This window comes from Pelobates fuscus, chromosome 3 (assembly GCF_036172605.1).
Source record: "Pelobates fuscus isolate aPelFus1 chromosome 3, aPelFus1.pri, whole genome shotgun sequence".
Classification (NCBI taxonomy): domain Eukaryota; kingdom Metazoa; phylum Chordata; class Amphibia; order Anura; family Pelobatidae; genus Pelobates; species Pelobates fuscus.
In genome coordinates this window covers 76,010,598-76,031,285 of record NC_086319.1, presented here as the reverse complement: position 1 = coordinate 76,031,285, position 20,688 = coordinate 76,010,598, and the positions used below count along the sequence as shown (strand labels likewise).

Sequence of the window (20,688 nt, the reverse complement as noted above, 5' to 3'; positions counted from 1 at the left end):
TCCCTCTAAATCCCTTCCTTCTTAGTAGCGTCCAACCAGTCTTCCTCCTATTCAAACTGCTCCATTTAATTAACTCTTGAACCAGTATTTCTGGTATAGAGCCATCCCTATGGGCTGACTTAGTCATCATGACTCTGAAGTCTCACTACTCAATTATCTGTCATTTAGAAGTTAAATAGCTTTTGTTTCTGTTTATGCAGCCCAAGCTACACCTCCCCTGACTGTGACTGACACAGCCTGCATGAAAACAAAACAATTTTATTTTCAATCAGTAATGTTTTTTTTTTTTTTGTAAATCTTTATTTTTCAGTGCCGGTTCAATATTACAAATTTGAAATATGCCACAACAGCAGTCTTACAAAACGTTTCAACAATCAATATATATTGCCATTGGGGCTAGAGTGATCGTGCACATTTTTCATACAAGGCTAAGTAGTTATAACGACATGGTCTCAGTAACAGCGTAAACTATGCGTATCATGTCTAGTGCGAAATTAGGGTGTTGCACCTATAACGAGATGGTACTGGTACGGGGTTGTGCTATTAAGACACCTGTCCCCTTTAGACGTGGAGAGGCATAGGTGAATGCGCTAGTGTAGGAACTAGGAGTTTGAGTTTCGTCTATGTGCGGGTTGTCTATAACCCAAAATATATGAGTCTGAGCCGTGTGGAGGGGGGGTTCTCGAGGATGGCAATGGAGGTCTGTGTGAGTGGAAGCTTGTACCATTCGGGTGTAATGTGTTCCAACGGTTGCTACGTCTCATAACCCTGAGACATTAGGGGGGGGGGGTCGGCGACAGTCCGCTGCCGCGTTGCCTTACGGGCACCCGGTTGGTTACAACCTAACGTTGTTAAAGGGAGCTGACTGTGTACAGGTTATACAGGTTAAACATAACTCAATGTGGTGTATTAAACAGGAGAGTAGAGCATAGAAAAACTTGAGCAATAACAGGAACCAAAGTTCTGAGCTTGGAACAGTTCATGTGTCAGGGAATCGGTTCTGGGTGCGAGTCGTCTTCACCGGTAGTGTTGTTGTAGAGTCCCAGCGTGTGCAGCAAGGCCTGCCCTTCTTCCCCGTTAGTGATTCTGTAGTGTTGCTCTCCTTTGGTCACCCAAATCGTTCTGGGGGTTGCCCATCTGTAAGTCAAGCCCGCTGTGCGTAGGGTGGTGGTTATGCTCTGCATACTCTTACGCCATGTTAGTGTATCTCTGCATAAGTCCTGAAAAAACGTGATTTGATGAGTCTCAAAGTCATATGGTGTTTTCCCTTTTATGGCCGTTATTAGGGCTATTTTATCTGTGACGGTTTGGCAGCGGAGGATTATGTCCCGAGAGGCCGACTTGGGTGCCTTTTGGGGTTTAGCAATACGATACACCCCGTCAAACGTAAAATGTTTCGCCTGCTTGTTAGGGATGAGCGAGGCCACCAAGCGTCTTACAAAGTGGGGTAATTCGTCCAAAGGTATGGACTCTGGGACCCCCCTGATCTTAATATTTTTCCTCCTACCCCTATCATCGAGGATGTTTACCTGTCTGACGACAGAGGCTTGTGAAGTTTGTAACTGGGCCACTTTGTCCGTCAGTGAGTTCAGGGCTTGGCTCAGGTCTTTTACTTCTTTTTCCGTGGTCTGTGTTCGGGCCGACAGTGACTGTACCTCCGCTGCCAACCCCTTCAGGTCTGCTTTCCACATGAGTTGCAGGTTACTTTGGAGTCCCAGCAACATGGCCTGGATGTCCATTTTCGTCGCTGGGGTAGTTGCACTATGGGCTTGTGCATCCGAGGTGCCTGCAGTGATCTCAGTTGTGCTGTGTATGGAGTCCTCATCGTCAGACCGTCTAGGTGAGTTTGCCTTTGGAGCCTGGGCCTGTGCGGGTGGATGATGCTGCAATATGCTGCTGCTGTCCCTGTTAAGTGTGGGGGTGCTTGCTGTCAGTTTGTTGGACCTCCGTCCCATATCTGCAGCTGTCGGGGAGTTTACCTCTGTGGGTTGCGGGCTTTGTTCAAGCCACGTTGTCAGCTCCCTGGTGAGGTACTGGTCGCGTGTGCGGTAGGCCCCTTGCCCCTTGCTCCGGCGTTTCGTGCCCGACGGCTGAAAAAAAGGCATCTGCGTGTGCAGCAGGATGCCCAGACACTGTGCCCGTCGGTGGTTTGGGTCGATGGGTGTCGGGTCTGCTTGTTTTTGGGGTCTTTAGTGCCCGTTATGCGGAGCGCTCAGAAATGGCGACTGCCTCGGTGCGCCGTTGGCTCCGCCCCCCCAATCAGTAATGTTAACTTACTTTAAAAGTATTTCTCTCCTGCTCTGTAAATTGAACTTTAATTATATGCAGGAGGTTTTGCAAGGTCTAGCAAGCTATTAACAGAGCAGGAGATAAGAAATTCTAAATTAAACAGAACTTGCAATAAAGGAAGTGTAAACATTAGAAGACTATTAACAGGAAATGTTTAGTAAGGCTGTGCAAGTCACATGCAGGGAGGTGTGACTAGGGCTGCATAAACAAAGTGATTTAACTCCTAAATGGCAGAGAACTGAGCAATGAAACTGCATGGGACATGATTTATACAGTAAAACTGCTTCATTAAGCTAAAATTGTTTTGTTGACTATAGTGTCCCTTTAAATAAGCAATTTTGGTGTATATATCATGTCCCTGCAGTCTCACTGTTTCTATATACTTCCTTTTAAAGAGAGATCTAATGTTTACACTTCCTTTTTTGGAAATTCTGTTGTTTTTTTAATTCTTTATTTTATTGTGCAAGTAGTAACATACAGCTGGGTAAGCCACGACAGCGATACCAAACTTGATAATAACAGACGTTAATAGTGTCATAGCATATATAGGCAGTGCAAATTTTTATATTTTATAAGAACATGCTAATAAAAGCAGAGGTTAGTAGGTGAAAAAGTGAAAACATCTTAAAATGTTAAAGATCTGATGAAAGTAACGGTTTGATCTTTCATAGGCAGCGTTATAGTACTATGGGTTACTAAGGTACCGGATGGGTATAATCATGGGTATAATCATATACGAATATATCATACATGCTGTCTGTGATACTATTTGTTAGGTTACATGGTAAGTTATGCAGTATAACGTTTAAGGATAGTAGTGGAAACAGTGCCTCAGTTATAGCCTGTTTGGTGAGGTTATGTATTATCACCGCTAATGGGCCTGTAGGGGCCTAGTCTGCCTCCAGTGTTCTCCCTCTTGATTACCCCTTGCTCGTTCTGGGAACTTGGTAGGCGGGCCAGATGAATGGTTGATGTGGTGCTGCGGCCATGCTTCTTCACCTGCAGGGCCTGGAGGTGTTCTCCTCCCGGCTGTAGGCCACTCTGGGGGGCTCGGAGTGGGTAGAGACATAGGTGGCGCTGGGCGGCCGGGCGTATCCATGCCGCCATTTCCCTCACGACCTGGTGGTAGTGCTGACCCTTGGTGCAGAGTTTTATCCGTAGGTTGGCAGAGAGCCTGTCGAAAAACTCCAGGGTGTGCGTAGGTGGTGTCGTGAGGGTACTGTTTGTTGCCAGTCACATCCGCATCGCCATGGTGCTCGGGCCCCCATAGTCCCGCTCGGCTGCAAGTTTGTTCGCTTGTGTGAGTCTAGTTGTGGGGGTAGTCGACCCCCGCAAGGACCGGGAGATCCCCCGCCGGTCCAGAGGGGGGATAGCAGGGTAGTGTTTGATTGCTGCTAGTGAGGAGGTTCTGTGCCGGGGGATCGGCCGCTTCCCCCTGCCCTCAGGCTCTGTTCTAGTGTAGACCGCATGGTCGGTTCAGGTGCTTGCTTTGTGTTTGATTGGCGGACGGCTATCGTTCTGTTCTCCGTGTGGTCCTGGTTCTGTTTATGGGCTTCTCATGTAGCTGGCACAATTTTTCCAGTTCAGTTAATTTGGCCTTAAAGTTAAATTTACTTTGAATTCATTTTGAATTCTCACTTCAGGAAATAGTAGGTGTAAGCATTACACACCTGTGTGACATCACTAAAAGTGTGGGTAAGGTGCTCTGTACACACATGCAATATATTCGCCATGGATGCAGACAGTAACCACAGTATTTAACAATACAGTATCATAAACACTCACATGTTCAGAGTTTAAACTTGTTTGAGAATAAACCAAGCTGATATTCATTCTTTATTGCTCACTCATTCAAATAGTGTTGTAAGAACCATTCAGGATAGTTGGGCGTTTGGGAAAGACAGCTGTGTGATCAGATAAGAGGTGGAGAAATGTCAAGGACAATGATGGTATGCTGGTTAGATAAAAAGTTCAAGCTAAATGGCACCAAGTGCAATATTGTAAAAGGTGCAGGATACAGATCAGACCAGAAGCTAGAAGAAAAAAAAATATGATTCACAGCACACTAAGGGAAGTGGAATAACTCGTATGCACAAAAAACATTAAAAAAAAAAATATTCAAAAGTATAATAAAGTAAAGTATAGTTTAAAACCAGACTTGGAGGATTTCTGGGTCAGAGAATTCCTAGATAACAAGTCACGAACAAGAAACTTGCAGAAGAAACCCATCGTAATGAGTCCTGTCGAAAACTAGTTAGCTCTCCTTAGCTCTAGTGTTCCAGCCATGATGATAGAACAGTAAGCACAGATTTAAAGGGTTACTCCAAACACCATCACCACTTTAGTGTTTTGAAATAGTCAAATATAAATCCACTTTCGGCAGCGCCATTAGCCAGTCTATAACAAATGTTCCGGGCTAGCTGGTATCAATTCTGTGCATATTTTTTTATACAGACGCAGAACGACAACCGGCTCCTACAGCTCTGTAGTAGTTGGATACAGTTCCTTCAGCTTTGAAGGAGACTTGACCCAAATAGGATGCAAACCACTGCAAAACATAGGAAATGGGAAACGGGGGCGAAGATACGCTTCATAACGATACCTGGAGTAACTCTTTAATTTGATAAGCTAATAGAAATACAAGCAGCCAGTTAATACATATGTCAGCAGCCAATGAAGACAGGTGGAACAGTAGCAGTATCCTCGAGTATCTTTAGGAATCAACCTTCAATGTCTCCTGGCAAAATACATCACTTTACTATACTGGTTAATTTAATAGAGACCCTTGTTTAGTTTATTATCTGTATATTTAATTACGTAATACTATTTCTCATTGTATTTCGTTTATATAAACCGATCTGTATTTAATACAGTCCTGAGCCTCTTTACATATTGTTTTTAAAACAGTAGGAGTCTATAAGGGGATATAATGAGGCCCCGGGCAGTTCTATTATTTAGAGTAAAGAGTAAAAGCATTTTGATTTCTGCCTGGGTTGGGAGATTAATTAAACATTTAGCAGCTTCTTGAAGTATGTGTATTTAATGTAACATTTCTATGAGAAATCATGCCCATTAAAAAAAAATCTAAAACATCTGAACAGAGCATTGAATCACAGTGTGCTTTTAGAATTGTTGCCATGGGACATACACTTTATTAATAAGAAATTTGCAATTGATAATTTAATAAGAAAGTTATAAAATAATTTGTTTTATAAAAATGACATCAAATGACTGTTGATCAATTAAAAAGTCCCATAATGCCAGGTGTGCAATCAAACTACACCAGGGAGCAAATATTAATGACATTAAGTCAATGACAGCTTGAATTACATAACCGATGTATTAGTTTGAAATATCTCATAAATAATGTAAGGATTTTAAAACATTAAAGTGTTCTCGTATTGTTTGCTTTTCAGGACTGCATTCAGTGCACAGGTCACCAGACCATGACACAGAAGGGACTTCCTCATTTTCCACCCAATACAACAACATACATTTTCCTACTGTCCATCAGCCAATTCCATCATCCCCGTACCACACAAATTCAGGTTATTACTCCCAGCATCCTGATGACTGGTGTTCCAGTGGAGTGTATGAGTTAAACCGAATAACATCTGAGAACTTATTTGCAATAGACAATGATATAGTGGACTTGCCAGCTATCAAGAAAACTAGGGTCAACCCCTGCTTGGGAAGGGTCAAAGGAGACGAGTTGTGTGTTGTTTGTGGTGACAAAGCATCTGGATACCATTATAATGCATTAACCTGTGAGGGATGCAAAGGTAAGAAATACTTACAATATTAAGTGTGTTCATTATAATATATGTGTCTACCTTAGTCTGTATAATTGTGAATTGCCAGGAAATAGAGTGAGTTCTAAGTGAATTTTAAATTTTTTGCCCAAATTAATAGAAATGAAACTACTATAGCTGACTTTAAAAAAATGCAGATTTGGCTATGTTAGCCTATATTTATTTTGAATTCACATTTCTAGAAAACTAGCTTGAGTCGAGACCCACCGAAGGGCAAGCTATTTGAGCTGTTTTCTGTCCTCGTTATCCTATTGCACCCGGTTTTGCTTTTTTTTTTTTTTTTTTTTATTACCTTGGCGGTCAAAACTGCTTTAATTTCCATGGAAGAAATATCAATTAATTAATATGTTTCTCTAGTGAGTATTGGTAAACAGCTAGGAAAAACGAGGCTAAGCTTGCTGGATAACAGCTAGTTAGTTGTTCATCATAAGAACTTGAGAAATTCACTTTTTTTGTCAAGTATCTTTTATTTGTTTTTTCAAAGAACGACATGCAGGAGCATATTGTACATTAGAACACATTATAGTTCACAATATAACTAAGTGGGGAAACGACTTGAACAGTCATACTGATATATGTTTGTACATTACAAAAGGTAGTATACATATCATTTGAGAGTTCCCCTTCGCTGAATATCACAATGCTCCTTGGTAATAGAAAAAAGGAGAAACAGGAAATTAAAAACAACAAACTGAAAAAGTGGAAAAGGAAAGTGGAGTTATGTAAGAGGGGAAGGGGGGAGATGGGAAACTTCTAATTGTATGCTGGTAATCAACGAACGTACAACAATTGCTGGCAAGTCCAATCACATACATAAATCTCATTAAAGGCAACTGAAACTTTTAAAGGTAATTGATACACGTGGGTTCTCCATCAGAGGACAACTGACTGATTGCGAGCTCATAGTGTGCTATGGGTCATCATACTATTAGCGATTCATGGGTTTTCGAACCAACTGACCCATGCCTCTTTCCAGAAGCTCCTTGTGTTGGTAACTGCCTTAATCACACTTTCATATTTACAATTTAAGCAAATCAAATTAAAGCTTTTAGACATGCCTTGAGTTGTGGCTGTTGCCCAGTTTCTAGCTATCAGTGTGAGAGATAATATCAAGATACGGATATCTGCAAATTTTGGAGATGTCTGTTGGAAGTGACAGCAGCAGGAGGCACTCTAGCATGCTAGGGAGTTTGCGATGTTTGGATACATGTTGAGATAATGGAAATAATAGCATTTCAGTGTTTTGAGAATTTGCAGCATTTATTGGTATCGAACTTTCCACGATATGGAAATATCCATGTTTCACCTGTATAGAATTTTCCGCAATAATTCAGCGTGAGTTGAGCTAAAGGATTTACCTTTTACCCCATTACAATTTTCAACCAACATATTTCTGTTAGTGTGCAACCTCTTTCCTCTTCCCATCTGACAATATAACTTACGTATGTCATCTTTTCCAAGAAGTATATTGTACATAGTTTTTTTGTATACAGACACAGATCGACAACAAGTTGTGTGAGGCCCACACATTCAGTCCTGAATCCTGTTTCATATAAATATACGGGAGAAGAAATCCAAGAACGTATTTGCAAATATTAATATAGTAATATACCCACGTTCCACATGTAGGGCAGCCCAGATCACCCCCACATCCTATAATTAAACACTGTGGATAGGTTTCTTAGGGAAGTAGCCATGGAGATTGGTGTCTGGGTACAATAGCGTATTTCTGATTTTTTTCCCAGGTTGTCATCGTGATATCTGTTGTAGGAAAAATTTCAGGAAGGAAGGGGCACATCTTTCTGGGGAGCCATAGAAGTTGTGATGCCTCTAATTGTTTTGCCCAAAAGAATTCTGTAAGAGCCCATTGTGGTGTTTTCTCTGTGTGTAGGATTAATGCTGAATTAATGAGAATCACTGCTCTGTAATATAAGTTATATTGGGTAAACTCATGCCTCTGTTGCATAGAGATTTATAGAGAGTGTCCGGTGCTACTTATAGTCTCATTATGCCAGATTAATTTATTGATGTGGGATTGTAACCCTTTAAAATAGGATGCTGGAACCAAGATTGGGAGCACCTGAAACAAGAAGAACAATATTTTCTATTGCTGCAATGCAGCCTGACCAGGACAGGAATTTAGTTTTCCACACTGCAAGGAAATCATGAATGGATTTGCCTTATTTGACTTCATTAACCTGATATAATTTGGACAAGGAATTGGGTAAAAACACTCCAAGAAAGGTTAAGTTATCCTTCTTTCAGTCATAAGCAAAATAATTTTTGAGATTGTCCTATTGTTGTTTCTCTATACCAAGTCCCATCACTTGGGGTTTAGTGAGATTTAATTTACAGTATGAGCACCTAATGTATTCGGTGAGAAAAGTGTGAAAGGTGAATAAGGAGATATGTAGTTGTCTTAAGGTTAGCAAGATATCATTTACAAATACGTTTCATTTATATTCCTTATTGCCTGTTTGGATACCCGTGATGCCTGGTTGCTTTTGAATCATAATAGCAAAGGGCTTAAGGAGTATTATGTACAATAGGGGTGATAATGGGCAACCATGATGGGTGTCATTAGAAATATGGAATGGAAAGTCCTCCATTGCACACTTTGGCTATAAAGTTGCAATATAAGGTCTTTACCACCACTGTGGAGCGTGGAGGGAAGCTACGTTTATTAAGTACCACTGGTAGGAAAGACCAGTTCAGGTGGTCAAAAGCCATTTTGTTGTTTAATTATTTATTTATTTATTTATAAAATATTTTACCAGGAAAGATACATTGAGATTTCTCTCGTTTTCAAGTATGTCCTGGGTCCACAAATCATTCCATTGTTACAGTTGGTGTACAATAAAATACAAATACAATATTATTATACAATATATACAAAATTTAACATAGAACAGGTAGGAAATATAAAATCAACAATGACAGGTACATTCTGTTATCAAGTATGTAGAGAGGGATCTCTTAAAGGACTTTAAGCTTAGGGAAGATTTTAATTTGTGCGGGAGGTCGTTCCACAAATGCGATGCTCTGTAGGAGAAGGAGGATCGGGCTGCTTTCTTTTTAATGAGAGAAACACACTTTTGAATTTTGTTCTGTGGGGGCTATACAGGAGGTCAAGTGCCTTACGCGTACTGTCAGTCCCTTGCCATTCCCTGACAAAGTCCATTTGATCTGGATGTGTTATGGTAGGAAGTACATTAATTAATCTGTCTGTGAATATTTTTTTCACAGACAGTGTCTGTGAATATTTTTTTCCACAATCTTCATATCTAAGTGAAGTAAAGAGATAGGGTAGAAATAGGGGGCTTGCTAAGTTTCGGCAAAGTGGAGACACGGAAGTGCATGACAGAGCTCTTCTCTAAGTGTCTATCTTGCTCTGCTTCCAGCTTCACTTTTAAGCTCATTTGTTTTCATTTGGATCTGTTGGTTTCCTTTGGGTCTGTTCTCTGCATATAAACTTGACATGATAAGGCAAATATTAGGTTACACATGAGCTCAGATGTTTTCCTTTGACGCTACTAAATTTGTGAAAGAAAGCAGAGGCATGACTATATAAGCAGCATTTTAGGTTTTCCATTGAAACTGGAAGGTCTAATGGACTATTCTGAGTTTAGCCATTGGGTCTGGTGGAGCTTCCCTGGTATCACCATAGTTAAACTTTACTTGTCTGTTATAATTTCAGGGCTGACCAATGTTTACCTATGCCACAACAATCATATGGCCATTGCACTATAAAGTAGTTTGTTAAATATTATTGTTGAGGTTTAGGTTCAGTGTTTGAATTCATTAAAACTTTCTTTACATTAACTAGTCATCATGGATTTTTCTTTTTGCGTAAGTTAGCAATATTATATACAAATAATTATATGCCTTTGTTATTACTCTGAGTCATCTCTGTATTTGCTCAATCATTAAAATTTAGAATTTTGTCATGTTATCTAGGGCAAAGGTTTTCTTTGAAGATTATCTCAAATAATCACATTGAGATAGCTGGAACTTACAATCTAACCCAGTTGCATGAACATAGAAACATAGAACACAACACGCATGAACACAACTGCAATTTTTCTATTTTGTACATTTGTGGAGAATCTGTTCATAGTACAGCGTTCCTATAATTCTCTTCCCTTATTGTTCTCCTCACTGACTAGATAAGTGTCTACGTTAAACGCAGTCTCTACAAAATGAAATCTGTTCACCTTGAAGTTTAGCCCTCATTGTTCAGGGTCCATTCAGATCAGTGATGCTACCATACCTTGGAAGTTTACTGGCTTGGTATCAGTTTTGTTTCTTCCTTCTCTCAACTTTACCAATTCAGTCACTGGCTATATTTCAGATCCAGAAGCCTAGTTTGTTGAATTTCAATTAGAAATATGGAAATGTGTCTATAATGTGGTTAATATTATTTTTTTTTTATTCTGGTTCTCTAGTTCTTGTCTTGGTGAAGCAACCAGATGAATCACTTCATATTTTTACAAAGATAATGAGAGCTTTATACATGTATAGCTTGGAAGAAAGACGAGACAGGGGGGATATTATAGAAACATTTAAATACATAAAGGGAATCAAGACCGTAAAGGAGGAGACCATATTTAAAAGAAGAAAAACTACCACAACAAGAGGACATAGTCTTAAATTAGAGGGCCAAAGGTTTAAAAATAATATCCGGAAGTATTATTTTACAGAGAGGCTAGGGGATGCATGGAATAGCCTTCCAGCTGAAGTGGTAGAGGTTAACACAGTAAAGGAGTTTAAGCAGGCGTGGGATAGGCATAAGGCTATCCTAACTATAAGATAAGGCCAGGGACTAATGAAAGTATTTAGAAAAATTGGGCAGACTAGATGGGCCGAATGGTTCTTATCTGCCGTCACATTCTATGTTTCTATGTTTTTATGGTTAAATGTCAATCCCACATCAATTTCTTGAAATGTGAGCAGTTTAACACAAATAATGAATTTTCCTCTCATTAAAAGCAATTGTATTTCATTACAATTTAACCTTTATTGCTCCATCTTTAAAACTAATATACCGTATATAAAACATAATTACACATACACACATAATAAAATATGGAAAGACTCAGTTGAATAAGCCCAATGCTTTCATTAAAGAGCTGTGGAACTAAACCTCCAACAGAACACAGTAGTCACTTAGAAATAATCCACTTGTATACAAAATTTGCAAAGCCTTATCGGGCTCAGCTGACTTAAGTCCACACTAATAGATTGTTTATTGGACATTCAAGAGTCTCACAAAGAATGGTGGCCAGGCCTATTGACTTTATTACTTTTTATTGCTTCATCACTGGTAGTTAATAATTGTATTCAAGAATAAAAGTGCATGAGTCACCATTACTATGAGTGCATTTAGCAATGCACTGTAATAATCTACCATTCTAACTATTATTTATTTAATGTATTATTTTTTTCAAAAGACCCAACCTATGTACATGACTTTAGCTTGGAGACCCATTATCCAATCATACAATTAGAACTTTTCAAAAATGTAACATAATAAACACTAATGTAAAGCCTAAACAATTATTTTGTAAGACTCTTTCCATAGTTAAAGAGGTCTCCATAGTATTGGAAAAAAAAAATGTGTAGACAATGCCAAGCTCCTTGAACAGGAATCCAACTGTACGTTAAAAAATAAACAATCATTATTTATTCACGCTAGTAACATATAATCAATGGTAGGGAACACGGGGGAGGGAAGGAAGAAAGTTACATATTTTTGCACTAGGCACTTTTTCAAAGACTTTTCAAAAGCATTTCTTGCCATTTGTTATAGGTTCCTATAAATAAACGTATATTGATATTTTAACTCACACCTGAATCCAAACTGGTTTTAGGCACTCCCACTCAAGAATGACCTACACATGGATTTGCACTGATCAGCCACACCATTAAAACCATCTGGCTAATATTGTTTAGGTCCCACTGGTGCTGCCAAAACAGCTCTGATGCATCGAGGCATGGGCTCTACAAGACCTCTGAATGTGTCCCATGGTATCTGGTGCCAAGACATTAGCAGCAGATCCCTTAAGTCCTACAAGATTGTGAAGTGGGTCCTCCATGAATTGGATTTGTTGATCTAGCTCGGATTTGTTGTTACAATCGGATTGAGAACTGGGGAACTTGCAGGCCAAGACAACACCTTGAATGCTTTGTCATGTTCCCCAAACCATTCCTAAACAATTTTTGCAATGTGACAGGGTGCATTCTCCTGCTGAAAGAGGCCACCACCATCACGGAACAGCATTAACTGGCCAGGGTCCCTGGTGTGTAATGGTTGGGACGCCTTCCTGTTTCCCCTCTACATGTGGCAGTTTCCAGCCAGCTACGCAGCCCCGTGTCCACTAAACTGTGATTCGCTGTGTGTTCTGAAACGTTCTATCATGGCCAGCATTAAGTAATTTAAGTTACAGTAGCTCTTCTGTGTGCATCAAAATTACTTGAGTGCCCATGACATTGATACTGGTTCACCGATTGTCTTTACTTGCAGCACTTTCGGTAGGTACTAACCACTGCATACTGGGAACACCCCACAAGACTTGCGATTTTGGAGATGCTCTGATGCAGTCGTCTAGCCATCACTATAAAGCCCTTGTCAAAGTCACTGAGATCTTTTCACTTGCCCATTTTTCCTGCTTCCAACACGGAATTAAAGAACTGACTGTTCACTTGCTGCCTAATACCATCTCATCCTGGGCCTGTGAATTTTTTGTTGCACCATTTGAAACAGATTTGGTTCCTGAAGCAGGCTAGAAAGTGTCATAACTAAAATCATTTTAATGCCTTTTTAAATTAACTGGAGGGTGATATGATCTATATAAATGGTAAGGAGAAAGTGAGAGTAGGTAAGCTGGGTATTACACCGAGGTGAATGAGTTGAACTATACTGTCATTTAAGTATACCTTCTTTGAGCTCCAGTTGCTATGGCTTTGATTACAGACCAACGATATCTTATCAGTTATTTCCACTTCAACACATGTACTTTATCACAACATGGTGTTACAGTATATGAAACTCAGGTTCAATAGGAGTCTATTCTGAGATCATGTAGATAATATTTATCTGCTGGAATCCTTCATTTAAAGTAAAGCTAATAATTTCTATTGGCAATGTATCCAGAACACCTGCTCCCTTGCTTCCATACGGACCAATCATTAGAGTTGCCCTGTGCTAGTTTGCAAAGTTGCATTATAAAAGAATCGAAATCTGACCCAAATAAGATATTTACCAAATGTCTGGGCAAGACCTGTGTAGCAATTTGCTTAAAAACTTTGAAACTGTACCAATATATTCCAAATAAATGGATTAAGATAACCAGGATGAATGTCAGACGAATAGCAAACTATGAAGCAACAACCAGTTAAAAAAAATAAAAAGATCAACCCCTAGTTTATGGAAAAGAGACCTTTGAACAATATAATGTTGCAAGCAAACTGGAATGTAAGGGATTTTTGATGTAATATTTCTTATTTAAGATCATGTATGTACAGTCTAAAAAGGAGTGGAGAAATGATGCACAATGTATGTAAAATGATATACTTAAATTATTGAGCAGAATGTATGAGGAAGACGTTTAGGCATTATGCTAAGTAAAATGCTTTCAGCTTGCAATAAAATACAGATAACACAATACTATTTCCTGATAAGATGAAGAGAATCTGTCAAGTATACATGACAAAGTCCTATTTTAATTGACTTTTTCTTTCGTTTATATAACTTGTAGCTAGTGCTAATGTGCAGATGATTAGTTATTTATACTTTTGATTTATTTGTATTTATTATATTTTTTTTACCTGTGCCAATGTCTGTCAGTTGTTAATTGAACGCACTCATCCACTTGGGGGGTGAAGCGGCCACTGAAGTGTATGTCTCGTTTTTATGGGGCTGTCTTTGTCACTTTGTCTCCCTTGTCATATTAATGCCATAGATACCTAGGGTGTCCAACGTCTATAATGTGCAATGCCACTGTCCCCCTGCCGTGTACACATACCCTCGCTGCCAAGTGGCGACATGCAAACTAGTGCCAGAGAGTCTTTTCTATTTCATTTTGGAAGGGAAGAAGGACATCTAGAGGGGTACATGGGTGTACAGATGCAAATGTTTTATAGATTTTGGTTTTGTGCATTGGTGGAGGCATATTTGTTTTTACTACTGAATAGTTTCTCAAAAGAAATATTTTTGGGTCATTGCAGGTATATTATTATGTATAGATCCAAATTCTCCACCAGTGGCACTATCAACATTCCATATCAAGTTATTCTACAAGACGTTTAACTACTCATTATTCAGTATCCCTACAGTTGCTTGGTTGGACAATGTGGTAGTCCATGGAATGTGTAAGGAACGCTTCCCTTGATTTCATTTCTGCACATTATTGGAAAGTTTTCTGCAGATCCTACACTTATTATTGCCATTCCTGACAATTTGTTCTTTAGTGAATAAACCCTGTTTGAGTTTTATTGCTGCAAAGTTAAGTGATTAACTTCTATCACCAAGCCTTCTGAGCTCATAGAAAAAAAAGGGACACAAGGCCGAAGAGTGTGTCAACGGGCACAAAAAGACAATGTTCTTTCTCCGGAGTCACCCTTGGAAAGTTTGAAATAAAGTGACTAATTGTGAAAATGCATGTGTCATTCGTGAAGTTCAATTTGTTTTTTGCATTTTTAATCTGGAAAACCTTACAGTGGCTTAGCCTCTAACCTTGTTTGTTTATATTGCACAATCACCAAAAACTAGCAGGAAATTGCTCCGCTAATGATTTATACAATGTGTATTTGCTCATTGTTTAGTGTACTGTATGTACCAGAGATATTAGAACAGAGTGGGAGTTTGAGTAATCCTGGGTTTATAATTTGAGTATGAAAAAAGTACAAAGTGCAACTTCTGACAACTCTGGGAAAGCCGAAAAAGGAATAGTCGCCTTAGAAAAGGTCAATCGGAGGGCTCTGTGTGCTTCAAGATGAGCCAGACATAGAAACTAAAAACCTTTAACTTCTCAATTTAAAAAAAAAAAAATTTAGTCACAATAGAACATTTTCTGAATTAACCATTTTGAGTGATGTGAGAGAAGGAAATGCTTAAAGGAACACTAGGAATACAAACTTTCCCTTGTCCAAATTTAAGAATAGGTAGCCCCCACTTGCCATTTAAAATTATTTTACTAACCTTTTTCCAGCTCCTTCAGTGCTGCTTAGTGCTTACCTCTCTACCTTCTGTGAGGCCACAAAGGAGGCATGACCTCCTACGCCGATGTCCTGTCCAACGCTCTTGAAAGAAAAGAATTGAGGACCCCATGCATAAAAAAATGCTTTGCACGCATTCCCCCTTCCCAAGAGGAAAGCCTTGAATCAATGCTTTCCTATGGGATTTCTGCCTCATATGACCTAGTTTTACTCGGGCAGTGCCACGGAAGTGCCTCTAGTGACTTAAGCAATGAACCAATCAGAGTGCTCCACCTGTCATAGAGTTCTGATTGGTTGGCTTAAGCCAACCAATCAGTGCATTCTGAATCAAATGGCATGGCGTGGGTAGGCTTTATAAGCATTCCCCCTCCCTGTAGAGCTTAGTCTGTGCGGAGCCCTCACTGGGTGAAGATTAATTATTTTTGTATAGTCCTTTTTTTTTTCATTGTTTTTTTTTTTTGCGATTGGGTCTTTTTAAATTGTATTAGTTCGACAGGCTTTATGGATTTTAATTTAGCCTTTTTTGACCCCCCCCCCCTTCAGTCACTTAGAGCCCCCACCTGCCCCTAATGGGTGGAGGCCAGGGGGGAAACAATAGGTGTCCCTCCTTATCACTTAGAGTGCACTAGATTCCCTGTTTCATTTAATAGCCCCCACTCGCAGGGCACGGGTGGTAGCTCAGGGGGACACTATGCCCTCTCGTTAATTATTTTAATAGGTGCCCCACCATTGGGGTACATTATTAGATTCTGTGGAGTGGGGGGCATTAATCTCCCATAAATACAAATAATCACTAATAATAATAATAATAATCATTTTTACTTAGTGTTAGTAAAGATGGCTGAAAGTCCAATTTTGATCTTTCAGTTTTTTAGTAGATAGCACCGTAATCCTTGTGGGAATTAGGGGGCTATCTACTAAATGGCTGTAAGATGCTGCACAGATCGATTCGGAAATGATGCGTTCCATTGGATGTGGACAGGAGATAAATAGATCCCGAATTCCCCGTTTGAAGGTCTTATCTGCTCAGCAGAAAGGACAAAAAGCTCTGGATCTGAGCAGCAAGCATCATCAGACTGAAGATCCAAGTAGATTGGAGTGGTACATTTAATCTCCAGTCCTGTTTAATACAGCTGAATAGCAGGGGAGAGATTTCCAGAGTCACTCTGGTCCATGGTAAGAATGCATGGTGGGTCATGGGAAGAGCAAAGGTTCCATCAGACACAGGCGACAATCAAGGCAGCAGAAATGAGAGACATTTGGATAGTACAGAGTTGAACAAGAATTTGAAGTATCTCAAAATCCCTTTGAAATCGCATCAGGAATTACAGTTGTTTTTTTATTTTAATAGAATTCAGTGTAATTTGGTAGAAAATATGATTAGATATTCCTTCACTTATGATAATTATTTAAAATCTTTTTTTGGGAACAGCCATAAGACATTATTCAGTGTATGTCTAAAGCAGAGTAAATATTACATGAACAATATACATAATTGAAACAGTATAAATATATAAAAACATATATGAATGCCGAATGATGTAAATCTATTTTAGAGGTGATCCTTTTTCTTTAAACATTCTTCATTGTATACACTATTTATTTTAAGTTATGGATGTTTTTTTCCCCCCTTCTTTCTATTCCTTATGTATAGAGATTATTTAACAAAAAATAATATAAAGAAATATGACATGTGCATAGTACCCACCCCGGTCCAATTACAGGAACTTGTCTTCACCTTTGAATTTCAATAACACAGAGAGAAACCAATATAATATATATTTTTTTTTAAATATACAGATTCAATATAATTCTTGTGTTTTTACCCATGTGCTATAACTTGCAGGCTTCTTCAGAAGAAGTATCACTAAGAATGCTGTTTACAAATGTAAGAATGGAGGTAACTGTGAAATGGACATGTATATGAGGAGAAAGTGCCAAGAATGTCGCCTGCGTAAATGTAAACAGATGGGGATGCTGGCCGAATGTAAGTGATCTTACATGAAACACGTTCACTTATTGTCCAGAAACTACTCAAAGGAACAAAATACATTTCTAGTTAGAGAGAGGGTTAGGTAGAGACAATAACAATGAATTAAAATGTATTGGGTATCAATTTTAGCATTATTTAATAGAACGATAATTTAAAATGCATGGCACATATATTTCTAATTTTGGGCAAATGGTCAGGTAAGCATGAAATCATTCAATACCTATTAGAGACTAGAGATGCCCTAGTCCAATTGTTTTTGGACTAGAGGATTTGAGGTCTCCATTGCCCAACATGGTTTTATTTTTCTTCTGCCTCCATTTGTAGTGACACCCCTGCCTAATAATGGGGTTAAACAGACCATTTAAAATAAATTAATAAATACATATATAAATATATACAAACAGCAAAGGCTTGCCCTCCTGGTCACCTTCGATAATGCCCGGTGCTGGTCTGGCAAGTCATGTAGATACAGCAAAAAGAACCGCACTCCAAGGGCTATGTTGAAAGTTAAAATAAGACAACTTTTATTTAATCCATTAAAATTATGTCAATGTTTCAGCTCCCACATGGAGCTTTCATCAGGACAGACAATAAAATACAAGTGTACAGACATATGATTATATACCCCCCAACCACATAGTAATTACACCTTAATTGTGTACTCACCAAGCCATGAGCCATCCTGCAGCTGGATGTGATGCTAGATCTCTTAGTGTGGTGCCCTTGTGTAGCAGGCCCAAAAGTGAGACAATGAGACAGCCACTAGAGGCTGGATTAACCCATATGTAAACATAGCAGTTTCTCTGAAACTGCTATGAGGGACCTGGCACCCATGAGGGACCCTAGAGGGACCTGGCACCCAGACCACTTCATTAAAGGATCACTCTAGGCACCCAGACCACTTCAGCTTAATGAAGTGGTCTGGGTGCCAGGTCCCTCTAGGATTAACCCTTTTTATTATAAACATAGCAGTTTCAGAGAATGGGTTAATCCAGCCTCCAAATCCTCTAGTGGCTGTCTCACTGACAGCCGCTAGAGGCGCTTGCGTGATTCTCACTGTGAAAATCACAGTGAGAGCACGCAAGCGTCCATAGGAAAGCATTGTAAAAGCCCGGCGGGAGGGGGACCCTGAGGGTGGGGGCACCCTCAGGGCACTATAGTGCCAGGAAAACGAGTATGTTTTCCTGGCACTATAGTGGTCCTTTAAGCTGAAGTGGTCTGGGTGCCTATAGTGGTCCTTTAACCCCTTAAGGACCAAACTTCTGGAATAAAAGGGAATCATGACATGTCACGTGTCCTTAAGGGGTTAAAAAAAATGAGGACATTTTTTCACAGCCTTCTTTGCTCATATTTACCAAGGGTGCCAATATAAATGGAGGGCACTGTATCAAGACATTTTTTTTCCAGTCAGTGTAATGGCAATGTTGTGATTTAATGAAAACCAGTATGAATCACTGTCTATATTTACTGTCTCAGGTTTGTTAACAGAAATTCAATGTAAGTCAAAAAGACACCGAACAAAAGTGAAGCTCGCATCTGAACAATGCTTAAATGAACACAATGATGGGAACGAACAGAAGCAAGTATCATCTACGACAAAACCAAACAGGGTAAACGTTAAGGTTTTATTCGTTTAAATTTCACTGAAGTTTTGTCAATTTCATGCATAATGAAAACTGTTATATTTCACATCACTTGACCAATACAGTGCTGTCATATTGACAACTATGTAACTGATTAACAAATAGGAAGAACAATGGGATTCAGGTTCTCAAGGTACAAATAGTAACATATTTATTGAAAAATAGTGATGTTTCGACCTGGAATTAACGTATTTTTGAAGCTTGACAAATACCTCATTGCAGGTAAAAAACTTTGCTGTTTATGCTCTGATTTTTCAATAAATCTGTTACTATTTGTACCTTAAGTGCCTGGATCGACTTGCTCTTCCCATCTATATATGTGGACAACCTCTGGTCCGGTTTTGCATTGAGGATTATCCAGCTAAAGGAATGCAGACTCCCTCCTCTTTTAAAATAACTGGTTGGTAAATAGACATATATTAGCAATGCAATTTAGCAATTTATACAGTATCTTACCAGGACACGTACAATAAGATCTTTCCTGATTTTAAATTGTCCAAGTGAGCACATACAGATATATTATTACATACACAACAGACATATGAAATAAAATTCGAGTAGCTTCCAGAATGCAGTGGTATGGTACAGGTATTTCCACCTGACTTAAAGATTAAAAAATCGGGCTGTCCCACTTATGTATACCCTGGATAGGCAGAAAGTGCATTAATATGAAGGGTAAACTCCCAGATGAGGCCTCCAGCTCACCGAGCATCATACAATTATGATACCGCATCCATGGGGGTGAGGTTACTATGTCAAAATGTGGTGGCGTGTTTCGCTGATACATCAGCTTCCTCAGATCACAGACTACTAGAATATCCCACACTCCACACTTGTACCTCCTCAAAACGCCCACATTAGCGTTGCTAAGTAACAACGGTAATAAATGGATGCCATAGCTTGGAAGTTCGAGAAGTTGCTTGGGAGGGCTTCACTATGGATCCTAATAAGTTTAGAGCATTGTTTTATCTGCTCTCTGTTTGTCAGGGACCACTTCTTCTGTTTTAGATTTGATTATTGTTAAAAATGTTATACTATGTCTGTTTTTTCTTATTATTTTTTTAGCAATCTTCATTTGTGTAGGTACACTTCCACATAATATTAACATTGCACACTTATGAGAGCGTGTTTTTTTTAAAGGCACAGCAAACCTTATGCATGTAGCTTGTAGTGTGAATGTTTCTCAGAGTCTTGGCACTTACAGGGTTAATGCTACTTTGTTTAAGATATTTATATAGTGCATGTTACAAAATTATAAATGTATTATAAATGTATTATATGTCACGAAACCTTACCTTAATCCCGGGCTCCTGTTGTCAACTCCTCTCGGCAAGTGCGCGGCATGTCGGATACCGGCAGCTCTGGTCATGCCCGGTTTTATGGTGTGGCACATACGTGCGATGTCATAGCGGCAATGCCATGAAATCACCGCCACCCCTCCCCCCTGACATTTTGGGGGCATGCTTTTAAAGCAAAAGATGCTCCCCAATAAATTAAGTTTTTTTTGCCTTTGTTCAGTGACCTATTGTGGTTCATTTGTTTGTTCACTCTAGTGCTGCTATTATTCTGATTGTCCCTTACTGGTTTTTGATTCGGCCTTGCATTTTAAATATTTTACTCCTCTGATATCATGACTCTGCTAGTATATTTGTTTATCCTGTTTTCTGGCTTCCTGATTCAGTTATTCCTTTCGTTATCCTGATTTCTGGTTTCCTTGTATTTCGGCTATCTCCTG

The 20,688-nt window shown here is 39.2% G+C and overlaps 1 protein-coding gene across 4 annotated transcripts in view; it reads left to right on the top strand.

The window, feature by feature from the left end:
* The window catches only part of NR1H4 (nuclear receptor subfamily 1 group H member 4), a 123,080-nt gene that overhangs the window by 40,498 nt on the left and 61,894 nt on the right, over window positions 1-20,688 (top strand). For all 4 annotated transcript variants that reach the window (XM_063447230.1, XM_063447231.1, XM_063447233.1 and 1 more), the window contains 3 exons: window positions 5,706-6,071; window positions 17,164-17,304; window positions 18,787-18,920. In XM_063447230.1, the coding sequence (XP_063303300.1) occupies window positions 5,706-6,071; window positions 17,164-17,304; window positions 18,787-18,920 (641 nt within the window). The remainder of the gene's footprint in view (window positions 1-5,705; window positions 6,072-17,163; window positions 17,305-18,786; window positions 18,921-20,688) is intronic.